The sequence below is a fragment of the Miniopterus natalensis genome, chromosome 12 (genome assembly GCF_054644295.1).
Source record: "Miniopterus natalensis isolate mMinNat1 chromosome 12, mMinNat1.hap1, whole genome shotgun sequence".
Lineage (NCBI taxonomy): Eukaryota > Metazoa > Chordata > Mammalia > Chiroptera > Miniopteridae > Miniopterus > Miniopterus natalensis.
Window position 1 is genome coordinate 62583340 of NC_142092.1, and position 14709 is coordinate 62598048.

The 14709-nt window shown below is 46.9% G+C and overlaps 1 protein-coding gene across 2 annotated transcripts in view; it reads left to right on the top strand.

Moving 5' to 3' along the window:
* Window positions 1-6915, top strand: part of ASTN2 (astrotactin 2) — a 694472-nt gene extending 687557 nt beyond the window's left edge. For both annotated transcript variants that reach the window (XM_087822856.1, XM_087822857.1), the window contains exon 23: window positions 5600-6915. In XM_087822856.1, coding sequence (XP_087678982.1) covers window positions 5600-5837 — 238 coding nt within the window. In that variant the 3' untranslated portion in view covers window positions 5838-6915. The remainder of the gene's footprint in view (window positions 1-5599) is intronic.
* The last annotated feature ends 7794 nt before the right edge of the window (window positions 6916-14709 follow it).

The window sequence follows — 14709 nt, forward strand, 5'->3', positions numbered from 1 at the left end:
ATGGTCTACATGTTTGTGTCTTCCCCCAAATTTGTATGTTGAAACCCAATCCTCAATGTGAGGGTGGTAGGAGGTGGGGCCGTTAGGAAGTGATTAGATCAGTAGGGCAAATCCCTCATGAATGGGGTTAGTGCTCTTATAAAAGGGACCTCAGAGAGAGCCTTTGCCCCTTTCACCTTGTGAGGACATAGTGAGAAAGTGCCATTAAAGTGCCAAGAAACAGGTCCTCACCAACCACCACACCATACCATCATCTGGTGCAATGATCTCCTGGATTTCCAGCCTCCAATACTAAGAAAAAAGTTCTTGTCATTTATAAGCTACCCGATCTGGGGTGTTTTGTTATAGCAGCCCAAATAGACTAACACAGACTCCTTTTTAAAATCCATTTGATTTGATCATTTCCAGTGAAGGGGGACCCCCTGGAGATATTGAAGGACTCATTATATATTTAGAGGACTCCTGTTTTAAGTTGTTTTTTTTTTAATTACATTGAGTCAAAATTTGCCTTCTGTCAATTTTCAAGTGGCTTAATGAGTAAAACTCAGGTGCCTTGCAGCAGAGATCTGCAACCCTTTTTTCTCAGCCTGTTAATCCTGGTCAAATCACATAACCAGCCTGAGGCTCACTTTTACCATCTGAGGCCTGGGAATAAAGTACACACTTTAGAACTGTGGTGAGAGTTATATTAAAGATGATGCATAGGTTCCTGGCACATAGTGGGTACCCCGTCAGTTAGAGTCATTATCATCCCTGACTCCAATTTTCCCCACCACTTGTCTTCAGTTCTTAGAACAACACAACCACTTGCCAACATCCCCCCTTCAGTGGACACATTCACTCCTGTTTTCAGCATTCCTCAGAAGACTTGTTTTTGAGACAACCGTCATCATCATGACCTGGCTACAATTTGCATATGTCCCTCTTACCAGAAGTGACTGGGGTTTTCCAGATGTGTCCTGACCAGGGCGGCATGAATGACATCATTACTTCCCTTGATCTGCCCTCTCCACTTCTAGAAGTTGCATTCCAAGGTTTTGCAGCCATGTCATGCCCTCCACTCTCATTAAGCTTTAGGTCAGCTAACCCAGAGCCATTTGAGCTCAACTCAAAGAGACGGGGAGGAGGGAGCGAGGCCATCGGGAATGCTTTCTTATTGCCTCCTCTCTTCCCCTCCATTCCAAGGCCCCCTTAGAAATTAGGTCTCTGTCTGATAACTGTGTCAGCAGCTGATTGGGTCATAGTGCCGGGAATGGGATAGTTGGTCAAAGGTTCTACAATTCCCGGAGAAGTGGCTTTTGATCCCAGCCCCTGCCTCTTTCACAAGCCATCCCTGTCTCAATCTCACTGCTGATAGAACCAATAAATTATTATGTGGTGGCCTTCCTTCACCTCTTGCTTCCTGTCCCAGTAGGCTTGAGTCCAGTCTGCAATGCGGAAGATTTCATTTCGGTATTTGAGAAAAGTGGTCACTCTGCCCTACTATCTGTCCCTCCAGGGAAAGCTTGGTGCATGCCGGGCCTTTGATTTATGGATTTCTATTACTTACAATTTATTACCCAGCACTCTTGCCTTTGGCTCCTCTCTCCCCTTCCTCTGGTCCATCATTTGAACACCTCCAACCCTTCTCTCCATGGCTTCACTCTCCGAAGTCTTCTGTCTTTGTGATCTAAATGCAAACCAACATGCCAAGGCGTGTATGGTGGAGAAAGAGCAGGGACAATTAAGCAAAATGGCATTGGTGGAGTGCCTACTATGTACAGATCCGCAACCTGGGTGCCTATGGCAGTCATTTCATTGCAGCCTAACAGCATCCCCACAAGATAAGCACCTCGATTCCATTTTACAAGTGAGGAAACAGGCTCACAGAAGAAAAATGTCTTGCCCTAATGTGCCTTGACACCTATGTGCTTTCTATTATAAAATGCTACTCTGAACCTTGGCTAACATTTAGTGAGAGCTAAGCAAATTGCCCAGGTACTCCTCCAAGCACTCTTATATTTTCATTTTACTGACGTGGAACTAAGAATTGGTGGCATTGAAGAACTTGCTCATGATCCATATAACTAAGTTGTAGAGCTAAGATTTGAGTCTGGGGCTTCAGAGCCAAATATTTCACCTCAGCTCTACATGGCCAGGAGCCTTGCTTCTAGCTTATTCTTGGTTACTAACGTAAGTCATTCGTTAACGCAAATAATTTTCTCACTCCAAACCTTAGTTTCCCCACCCATTCAAAAGGAGGCTTGGTTCAGTTGAGCCCCAACACTCTCTTGGAGGGACTGGCTGAGCCAATGAAGACAAAGCAATGGGGTATGTTGGAGGAATTTCACTTTCCAACCTAATTCTGTATTTGTGGCTTATTTTTGTGACTGTCTGGATCGGACAGTGACTCTCCACTGCCCCACAAATAAAATACTTCACCGTGGCTTAGCAGAGTCTGGATGGTCTGATCTCTGCCAAGCTGACTGGTCTGTTACCCGTTCTGTGCAATGACCGTTACATACAATTGGTGGTTTTATGCTGTCTCCAGTCTAACTTTGGAGGATATCCCCTCTGCCTCTCTGTCTGCCTGAAAAGTAATTGTTTAATCATAGAAGACCTAGCTTAGATGTTACATCCTCTAGGTAGGCTTCTCTGAGCCCCTAAACTGATGATTAGGTGTCCACTTGATATATCCCCATAGCACCTGGCATGCTTTCCAACCCAGCACTCTGCCCTTATATTAGAGGCTGCTACTGTTTTTGTCTGTCTCCTGCCACTGACTTATAAAGATGCTCAAGGCTTAAACCAGTACACAAATAATCATGATGGCCGTGGCGGAGGTGGTGACGATGGTGGTGATACTTTCTAACACCTATGAGGGGCTGACTGTGTGCCACTTTCCTAAGAGTTTTACAAATATTAACTAATTTCAGCATCACTGTAACTCTATGAGGCAGGCAAATGTTATTCCCTTTTTATAAATGAGGAAACAGTAAGTCTCTTTTAAAAGTACAGAGAACAAAAGCAAACCAGCACCCCTAAGAACAGTGACACCTGGATGTGTTCTTTATCTTGTTTCTTGCTACCAGTCTTGCCCTCCCCTAATTCAGTTCTCTGCGAGGCAGCTAGAAATGTTTTTAAACACGGAGGCTCTGAATCTGTCACCTTGTGCCTGAAACCCTTCGGTAACTTCAGTAACTCCCTACTTACCCTGTGACAAAAATCATAGGTAACATTTATGGACAGCTTATTATAGAGAGATTAGTGCTTTTGTGTATTTTGAAAATCACCCTTTATGGTGGATACACTTATTCCCATTGCATGGGTAAGAGAACTGAGGCAGAACTGGTTAAATAATTCTGTCAGTATCATGGAACTAGTAGGTGGCTGAGCTGGGACTGGAACCCAAGCCGTCAAGCTCTAGAGCCTGCATGAGTCACAGTGCTAGATACAACCGGTTTCTAAGTTTCAATGGCCTGGCCCCTGCCACTTCCCCAGTTTCCCACTGTGTCCCCACTAGCACACTGGATTCCAGCCACAAGTTCCCAGAACACCCATGGAACCCCTTACCCCCGTGCCTTTGCCTCTCCTCCTGTTATGTCCTGCCCTCTTCAGTACCTGACCTGTCCTCATTTATGAGGCTCAACCCAAGCTGCCCCCCATCAAAGACGGCCTCTTGGATATCCCCGATCCCACCTCGGCACCTTCCCCTGCCTTCCCACGGTCCTGCGCCCCCTTGTACCCTTGCTCTTGCCACCTGTGCTGTAACTTTTAATTTGTCTGTCTTTCCCTCTGGATGGGGAGCTCAGCCATATAGTAAACGCTCAATAAATGAGCAACTGATGACTGAATCCTCTTTGACTTCACAACAGCCCTATTCTGCAAACGAAAAAACAGCCTTAGAGACCATAAGTAAGTTTCCCAAGGACACGGAGCTATTAAGGAGCAGAGCAAGGACTCCAGTGGGGAGGGTGGGAGGGAAATAAGCTCCCCAGGCTGCTCTCGGGGGGGCGCCTGCCAGAAGGGAGCGAGGACTGTGGGTAGTGCGGCCACTCGAGTGAGATTATGAAGCTATGAATTCTTGGCACCTCAGGAAATATTCCACCCAAGTGGTGAACTATACAAAGGGGACTTTTTGAAAGGCACCTCGTAAATTGTGCCCACAAAACATACACACATAAGCCGGCCCTTTTCCAGCCGCCACGCAGGTGCCTAACACAGTCTCCCATTTGTGGGGTCTGTTGTCATAAAACGTCCTGCCTCCCGGGGTCTCGCAGGGGCATGGAGAGGACAGCAGGAGAGCCTGTTATTTAGCCTCTCAGAGTTCCTGGGTATCTAGAAGGTGATGGGACATAAAGCAAAGCGGATTCCGCACATGGAGACAGGCCCATGGACAGTGACGCTGACCTGTGGTTGCTAGGACCCAGGAAAGGACATTCCTTTCCCTCCCTCAGCCTGTTTCCACATCTTTCGTGAGAGCAGGTCAGACTGGGTCATTGGTTCCCAACTGGAAGTGCTCTTGGCATCTGGTGGGCAGAGGCCCAGGGACGCTGCTGGATTTTCTACAGGACAGCCTCCACCACAAAGAATGATCTGGCCCAAATGCGATATCCCTGCCTTTGAGAGCCCCAGACTAGGTCACCTCAGAGATCCTTGGTGGCTTTCATCTTCTGTGCAGTCTTATCTCCTCGGGGTCCTCTCCCTGGTACTAGGTAAAGGGCTCCAGGTAAATTACTAAGAATGCTCACCACGGCACAGAGGGATTCTTGCTCAGACCACTGTTTGTATGACCTCGATCCTGAGACATCGTTGTAACAATTCTCTATAACAGTAGCTGTCATTTATTGGTCGCTTACTCTGTGTCAGGCTTTAGGCCTTTCTCAGAGCTAATCTCACAATCAGTTTAGGAAGGCAGGCCCCCCATCACTGTGTTAGATGTGAGAAAAATGAGATGCAGAGAGGCTCTGATTTGGGGACATATGTACTAAGCTGTGACATACGATTCCAAATTTCCTGACTGTGAAGAGAGTGTAAGGGAATTAGAGAAGCGTGAGAGCAGATAGAGAGGGACTTGTGGGTTTTCATGGCCTAGATCCAAATGTCCAGCTCCCAGGTCAACTTGATGTCTGACCTTGGTCAAGTAATGTCACTTCTCTGAGCCTTGGGCTTCACCCTTAAGTGTGAAAAGAGCAATATATTCAGGGCTGTTGTACAGATTAAATAAAAATTTTAAATGTAAATAAAGTACCCAACTTCTCACACATGGTGTCAATAAATTTTAGTTATTACTGTTGTTGATTATCCCTATTATAATCATTTCTACTGGGCCAGAGTCCCAGAGCTGATGACCTCATCCCTCCTAGGACTCTCCTATCTCAGTAGTGAAAATGCTGAGTCCAAGGTTATCCCTCTTTCTCACTTTTTAGACACTGCACAGTTGGAGAGGGGAGGGATACTGTGATGCTTGAATGGGTGTTTGAAATACCACACTCACGTCAGGAATGGACGGGAAATGGCTGGGACAAGTCCCCTTTGCCCTGTCGACCTTGATTCAGCCCCCAGAGGCTCGCCCCCGCCTGGGCTCGCGCCTTCCTCACTGTCCCCTCCTGCCTTGCAGGAAGGCGCACCTGATCCTGCGGCGGCTGGAGAGGGTGAGCAGCCACTGCGCCGGCCTCCTGCGCAGCGCCTACATCCAGAGCCGCGTGGACACCGTGCCCTACCTGTTCTGCCGCAGCGAGGAGGTCCGGCCCGCGGGGATGGTGTGGTACAGCATCCTCAAGGACACCAAGGTCACGTGCGAGGAGAAGATGGTGTCCATGGCCCGAAACACGTATGGGGAGTCCAAGGGCCGGTGAGGGAGGGCGCCGCCCTCCGTGAGCACAGAGACTCTCCGTGGGAGGGGGAGCAGCACTCGCGTGGATCCCGGGGCCTGGGTGGGCTGGGGGACAGCTGAGGATGGGCTTGGCAGGCGAGGCTTGCCAGCAAGGCCAAAGCAAACTCTCTCTCCCGTGGATAGCCGCCAGAGAACTTTGTAACCACTGGAATTATCCATTTTTGCCTATCTTTTATTTTTTCTAAGATATTATTTGACTCTATCGAAGTCTCCCCTTTTTAAACTTTTTCTTATGGACGGTGGTCAGTTGGGAGGCAGGAGCTTTCAGGTGGAGACCCAGCGGCCTTTCTTCTTCCTTCCCACGGCCACGCTCAGCTTCCTTGCAGCCCTGGAGCCCTGGAGGAGACCGGTGGAGAGACAGCCGGGCCTCTTCCGCGTCAGCAAGGGGCCCGGAGGACTGTTGCAGTGAGGAAGCTCGGGTCTTTAGGGCTTTTTTCCCCAGATGTCATTGAGTTTGCAGGACCTCTGCCTCTTCCTGCCGCCTGTGGGTCTGCCCAGAGCCCCTGCAGGACTGTCCATGCATTAAAAGTTCCTCTTGTCTCTCTTTCTGCTTGGGTGGTGTTTCTTACCAACGGGGGACCTCTGCTTATTCACTCAACAAATATGTATTGATTATCTATTATATGCCAGGCACGGGGCATGGGCTGGAAGACAGAGGAGCGCCCTGCTCTTGGGGAACTTACCTTCCAGTGGCAGTAGAGAAGCAATCTGGTGATTTTGGGCTGTGGTGGGGGAAGAGTAGAGGTTCTTTGAACTCATTGTTGGGCCATTAGACAAACTGGACACAGATAAAATGCTCTTTTGAAAACGTGACACCTGTGCTCAAAGGAGCAGAGATAAATAAGCAGAGTGAGGAAAAATGGGATTTGCCCCCGTCAGATGGGACACCATGAGCAAAAGCCCAGAGGTCAGAGAAAACAGAACTCATCCCAGGGCCGAAAGCACTTTCATTGAGAAGAGAGATTAAGTAGGAAGTAGCAAGGGGTAAGGCTGGGAGCTGGACAGCCCCTGGGAAGCCTTGAACCAAAAGTGTGACAGTATTTGAAGTAACTTGAGAGTCACCGCAGGACGTTCACAGAAGAGTGCAATGGCCAACTCGCTCTTTATGAAAAAGAAACATTCCAGCTACAAGGTGGAGGTTGGACTGGTGAAAGCACCAAAAAGGGTGACTCTTGTCATTTTCCAGGCAAGAAGTGATGGCAGTTTGGACCTTGTGGTCATGAAGGAGACCATCTACCTTTGAAACCTTTCACATGGCACGTGAATTGCTTCCAGTGTGTTACCTGGGAGGGTCATGAGTGCAAAGGGGCATTGTAGACTCCTAACACCTTGACAGTAGCTCAGAGAAGCTGGCTGACTAGGGGAAGTGGGATGTAGGTCAGGTAGTTCATAAAGCAAGGATGACACCTGTTAAAGAGAAGAGAGTCGGGCACTGTGGGGATTCAGGGAGAAAAGGGTGGTGAACATCAGTAAGATACAAGCAGTTAAAAATATGCCTACTTCTCAATACTTATGAGTGATGATGAGATCAACAGTCCCCTTCCTGAAAACCTACATGCTGAGGTTATTTCCACCCCCAGCCCCCAGCCCCCAGGACTTTAATCCACATGGGTTAACAAAGCAGAAGGAGATTCTTCCAAATGACTCTGGTACCTAGAGATCTGCTCAGTGTCCAAAAACTAAGCTCAAAGGTGCTCTTTCAAGAAGTATGATTATTGGATTTACGTTTCTAGAAGTATAAGGTGGAGTTAAGCTGAATAAATTCTCCCTACAGTGTTGATGACTCTTTTCCCAGGAACGGTATATTCAGAGAGGATCCAAGATCTTACCAAAAAAGTAATAGTTACCATTCATTGAGTACTTGCCCTTCTTTGTCAATTGCATGTTTTAGTCAATTATGGTATAAAAGAATACCATAGACTGGGTGACGTATAAACAACACAATTTTGTTTCTCACAGTTCTGGAGGTTGGGAGGTTCAAGATTGTCAACAGACTTGGTGTCTGGTGAGAGCTCTCTTCTTAGTTCCTAGGTGACAGTCTTTTCCCTGTATCGTCACATGGTGGAAGGGAAGAGGGAGCTCTCTGAGGTTTCCTTTGTAAGGGCACTAATCCCATTCACGAGGGCTCCGTCCTCATGACCTAATTACCTCCCAAAGTCCCCACCTCCAAATACCATCCCATTGGGGATTAGGTTTTAAAATGTAAATTTTGGGGGGACGCAAACATTCAGTCTATAGCATTACCACATGCCAAGCCCTGTTCTAAATTCCTCTCATATATACCCTTTTTTGAACCCTAGGTCCCAGGCCTTTGCCGAGTCTCCTCATTGCTGTAGCTTTCCATTGTCTTGACCCAACCTGAAGAAAAATTTAGCTCATCAGTTGCAGTAAGTTAAACTTCCCAATGTGCTGGGGCTGTGGTCTGAACCTGAGTAAGTCTGAATCTGACTGCTGCCATTCACCAGCTATTACTTTGGGTGAGTAATTTGACATCTGAACCTCAATTTCATTATCAACAAAATGAGATCAATGATAGTCCCACCTGATGGTGGTGTTGTGAGGCCTGAGTGAGAGAGTAACTCTAATGCATCCAACATAATATATAGTAACTTTTCCTTTCTCCTGATAGAGACAATATGTGTAATGCTATGAATCTTAGGAAGATGACTAGGAAACTTTGGCTGGGAAAGGTCTACAGAAGTCCGATTAAGAAATGGAATTAATAACTAACAGCCTGTGAGATATATGAATTGTAAATAGTATTAAAAAATTAACTCAGAGAGAAGTGGCCTTGATGGTGGAACTCAGTGCAATAGCAAGAACCCCAAGAAGTATGTGGTTGCTTTGAGCCTCTTGCAGACAGCTGTGGCCTCTGGAGAGCCACACAGTTGGCCGAAGACAGCTGACCCCTGAGGATACGTGCAATCAGGCTGTCCCCAACTTGTTCCTCTGCCCACGCCCCTCTTTGGTTTCAATCTCCATTTCCTGGCACCATGGAGCCTATTGCCCTTCCCAGCCACCATAAAGCTCTCCAGAGTGAAATTCCAGGAGCCTGAATAGATGTGTGTGTGTGTGTGTGTGTGTGCGCGCGTGTGCCCTGCCATGACAGGAAAGGAAAGGAGGCTAGACCAATATTTGTTATGATGTTTCATTGGCTGGCCAGTGTGGCTCAGGTGGTCGTAGTGTCATTTCATACATCGAAAGGTCGCGGGTTCGATTCCCAGTCAGGGCACATACCCAGGTTGCCGGTTCTATCCTTGGTTGGGGGGTGTACAGGAGGCAACCAATTGATGTTTCTCTCTCACATTGGTGTTTCTCTCTCTCCCTTCCTCTCTCTAAAATCAATAATAACATATCCTCGGGTGAGGATTAAAATAATAATAAAGATGTTTCATTGGATAAAGAGAAAGAAAAATTCTTGAAGTGCAAATGAGGCTGCTGAGTTCAGCACCCACCCTGGCTTCTGCCGGGCCACACTGATTCATGTGGTGCCTCTGAAAATGCCAGGGACGCTCCTGTACCACTGTGCTGGCAAACATGGGACTTTCCGTGTGGTCTCCACCACTGAATAAAGAAGTTGTGAACACACAGAGGTGTGTGGGGGGGAGTGCACAGGAAACCGCTCCTAGATGACTCCCATCTTCTGCATGATCAAAAAGCGTCTCTTTGGGTAGGCCATATGATGAAGAGTGAACTGCATAGAAAACGCGGCTAACTACCATTTATGGTGTCCTTGCCATATCAGTGATTCTACATGCGCATCTCATTTAACCATGTACAAAACAGTCAAGTGCTATTATGATGACCAATTTACAATGACAGAAACTGAGGTTTACGCAGGTTGAATAACCTGCTTAAATCCTGTAGCTAGTAAGTGATGACATTGAGATACCGAGACCTAAGCTTGGGCAGACCAAGAGTTCAAACTGGTGAGCACTGTGCTTGCTGCCTCCTCAGGCTATTGCGTGTAATGCCCTCTTCTTTATCTTAAGTCCAAAGCTAAGTCTCTCTAACTTCCAACCTGTGCTAATTTCTAGGGTTAGGGTACTGAGATGAACAGGACCCAGACCCTTCCCTTAGCGAACTCCCAGAACTTAGCTAACTAAATACAGTGTGATAAAATCAGACGCTTTGGAGTCATGCCAATCTGGGTTTAAATATTAGCTGTGCAATTTACAGAGAGGAGGGGCTGGACCCTGAGCGATTTGTATAAGGCAAGCCCAACAGGTCTTGCTAATTGGGGGCTCAGGTTAGCTGACACTAACTTAACCTCTGATAGCCTCACTTTCTTCACCTATAAAGGGGATAAATACACTACCTCAAGGGACCGTTAGAAAGATTAAATTACATAATTGTATAAATTTAATGTATATATAAAGTCAGTGGATGCTTGAAAACAAAAGCTCTTAATCAATAGTTATTACAATGGCTTATTTACACGAGAAAGGATGGGTGTGACTAACGCTGCCATTGGAAGGCAGGCATCAGGAAAGTCCTCACACTCAAAGGATGTATGAGAGCTCAGTAAGGAGAGCAGGAGGGAGAAGGCATTGTGAGTAGAGAGACCAACATATCAGTTTGAGGGATGTTGAGAACCTGGTGTGGGCTGAGAGAAGGAGGCTGTGTTTAGAGAGGTTGGCAGAGCCAGGCCTCGCTGGCCATTGGAAAGCATTGACTTGAACACAAAAATGTTACCTGGGCAGATAAGTACTTTAAAGAGATTCCTCTGGCTGCAGGTAGGAGAGTGGAGAGAAGGGAGAGAGTCAGCAGCATGGAGACTGGATAGGATAGGATAGGATAGGATAGGATAGGATAGGATAAGATAGGATAGGATTAGGATTAGGATTAGGATTAGGATTAGGATAGCATATCATAGGATGGGTTGGGATGGGATGGGATAATGGATAGGGTAGGATAGGATAGGATAGGATAGGATAGGATAGGATAGGATAGGATAGGATAGGATAGGATAGGATAGGATAAAAGACTAGATGAGTATTGTTTACGAGAGAGATGATATCTGAGCCAGAGCCATAGCAGTGGTGAGGCTGGATCTGAGTGGTATTAAAGGGGATGTCAGAAAGACTTGCTAACTTCCCCTTTCCCTCTGATGTCTGAATTAGACTGGGCAGAACCAGTTGAGGCATGAAGTGGATGACAAATCACATAGGCTCAATGGACAGTGCATGGATGAGGCATGATTGACATCATGCAGGTACAGTAATTGGAACATATTAGAGCCAAAAATATCATTTAACTTTATGTGGAAACCATGCATGGGCCTGTGTGTAACTAGGCACAAATATGTTATGACTTCCAAATGCAGGTGTGTGAATCATAGTGAGGGGCTGTGTAAAACCAGTGTAAAGTCTTCTGGAAGAGTGAGTTGCCAGACTTATGGAAAGAGTGCTGGATTCTTCATCATCATCATCTTCTCCCCCTCTCCTCCCTTCCCCTCCCCTCTCTCCATCATCACCATCATCACCATCATCATCATCATCACCATCAACATTATTACCATCATCACCATCAACATTATCACCATCATCATCACCATCACCACCATCATTATCACCATCATCATCATCACCATCATCACCATCACCATCATCACCATCACCATCATCATCATCACCATCATCACCATCATCATCACCATCATCACCATCACCATCATCACCATCATCATCATCACCATCACTGTCTTCATCCTCATTACCATTATCATTTAACTGATTGATTGCTTACCACACACCAGATTTTTTACATATGTAATGTTTTATGTACTCCTCAAAACAACTGTGTTATATATAAATTTCCATTCCCATTTTAGAGTTGAGGGAATTGAAACTTCCTGGTCTCAGGCAGCTAAGTGAGTGACAGAACCAGAATTTCAACCCAGGTGTCATCTGAGCCCAGAATTTTAACTACTCTTCTCTGTTGCCTGCTGAGGTGGGGAGCTCTGGGTTCTAGCCTGGCCTCTGTAGCAGAGTGGCTGGATGACCTTGAGCAGGCCATTTACCCTCTGTGGGCCTTGGGTTCTCCATATGCCCCCACTATACTGGGGAAGATGTGTACCATGGATATGAGGGATTATATTCCAGGATGACTCATGTACAGGGAACATTTTTCACCTCTCTCTCCCTTTTATCTTCACCACCTCCCTTTGAAATTGACAGAGGCAGAATAGATGGCTCCATTTGGCCAGTCTAGAGAAGGTTAAGGTCCTAGCAAGGCTGGAGCAGAGCCTGGATCCCCAGCCAACTTTACTGCCCTAGAGACAACCCCAGTCTCACACTCATGGTCATACATGCCACTGGTTGCTAAAGGTCCAATAGCTTTGGACAAGTGACCTCTCCATGTGTTGGTTTTCTCTTCTCCCAATTGGGGGAACTAGTAGCACTCCTCAAAGGTTTTAGTGAAAATTAAATGGGTCAGTGTGTCAGATACTTAGAACAGTACGTGGCATGTAACGAGTAAGTGTTAGTTGCTGTCATTCTTGTACTAAACACCCCACTCAGTGGTCACACTGAAAAGTCTCAAAAAATGCCCTTCCACACCCTCCCTCTCAGCCTTTGCATGTGCTGTTCTCTCTGCTGGGAATGCCCTTCCAACTTGGGCAGACTCAGCTGAAATGTTCTCTACTGGCTCCCTGAGACCTTTTGTCTCTCCCAGAAGAAGTTGGTAACTCTCTCCTCTGGAGTCTTAGAGTGGGGACTCCTTGCCTCATTCCAGCATTTTTCTCAGTCATATAATTGTCCCCTATAGGACTAAGGACATGGACTGGGGAAGATTCTCTCTGTACGTGGAACCTTTCATTGGACTTAGCGCATAATAAAATTAAGTCATCCAGTAAAATTGAGCTTGATGCGCAGATGGAAGGAACCCTGAGGGAGGATCCCAGGGAAGCACATGAAGGCCTAGGATCCCTTGAGAAGAGTGGCCCTTCCCATTTGCACCATCAGTGCAGCACAGCAGGGGTGTGGAGAGAAGACCGCAGCCAAACAAAACCCACGGGCTTTGTGTAGGGCTGTACCCACGGGCTTTGTGTGAGGTATGCTTTTTAATGGGCCTCTGCTGGTAAAACTGCCAGACCCTGAATGGCATGCACTGTCTCCCTTTGGAAACTTTGCTGCATGTGTTTGTACATGTTACAGCTGAAGCCAAGCTGCTCTGTTTTCCTGTTTTACAGGAGTTGGCATTAGAAGAGGGCAAGGGGCCACAAGTGTGCTCTAATGGACAAACAGGCATGTGTGTATGTGTGTGTGTGTGTGTGTGTGTGTGTGTGTGTGTGTGTTAGAGAAAGAAAGACATACAGAAACAAAGACAGAGATGAAGAAGCTCTGGAGGAAGTTGTTAGTTATGGCATCAGTGAGCGCCGCCAGCAGGAAGTGAAGAATTCAGATTCTGGACCCAGCTCTGACACTGACAGGCTCTGGGACCCTGGGCCAGTTTCTCTCTAGTGTTGCCCTCAGTGTCTTTTCATAGGCAGATTGGTTGTGCTAGAGCTTCACTGAAGAATCCTTCAGCTCTGATATTCCTGACTTCTCAAGCCCTCAAGGCCCACAACTGGAAGCAAAGGAAGTAAACAATTCCATATATTTGTAGAGGACATTGAGATTTACAAAGCAAACTCCCAGAAGAGAATTGTTACTTATTGCAGGAAAGCTTCTCCGACCATACCCCTCAAATTTAAGATAGGGGCTTCTGCTCTTGGTTCTCACAATCCCCATACTTCTGTGATATTTCTACTTAGCCCATTGAGTTCTCATTGACTCTTTACGTGTTTCTTTTCCCCAAAATGTAAACTCCTGGGTTGGGCCATCTTTAAAGTCTGCCCAAAACAGGTCAACACATATCGTAGATGGTCAGAAAATGTGTCCTGATGTGGTTCTACATCGTTTCAAGACCATTTCTACTGGAGTCTTCAAGGACAGGGCTCATGATCTATGCTCTGTGGACAAGGAAACTGAAGCTGGATTTGTGTTCATACAGGGTCTCCAGCACAGGCCTTTGGGCTTCTTTCTTCTGATCTTCAGGGCAGCCCCCATTGGCAAAAGGTCCATTTGTGGAATTGCCATGGAGCCCCTGGGGGACTGAAAGACCATCTAATAGGAACTGGAAGAATCTGCCCAAATGTAAGGCCTCAGCACTCTCCCTCTTGGTCTGAAAGGCAGGTGTCTTGGGAATGACAAACTTCAATCACAATAAGAGCAGTAACTACCATTCCTTGAGCAGTTTCCAAGGCCATGGTCCGTGGCAAGTTGCATTATCTCATTTAGTTTCCATTCATACCCCATGATGTAACGGTCAACATTCCATTTTACAGAACGAGTCCTGAGGCTCAGGGAGGTTAGGTGATGTGCCTGGAGTCACACCATTTGTAGGAGCTGGGAGACAGTTCTAACTTAGGACACTGTGATTCTGGAGCTCTGTTCTCATAGCTGTGCTAGAGGCCAGTGCTCCCATTTTACACATGGGGATCCTGAGGACCAGAAGGAAAAAGTACCTGTCTGAGGTCATGCAGCTGGGAGAACCACCAGTGGAATATTCCCTGATTTTATCTCCAGTGCTTTCCTGACCCCTCGGCAACCCCACGCCCATCCCCTTTCCTGATGTCTGGGCACGTGGGGAGGGGCAGGGAGGAAAGCTTACCTCTGCTCAGGAAGCAAGGCCAGTGCCAAGTCAGGCTGGCCTCCCAGGTGGTTCTGTAGAACAAATACCAGCCTGGTTGCAGTTCACTGGGTTTTATGATCAGGGATGACGTAGTTTCTTCACTCATTTGCAAGCTATTCAACCCCACAGCCAATGAACGGCCTTCCTGGGTTAGCACA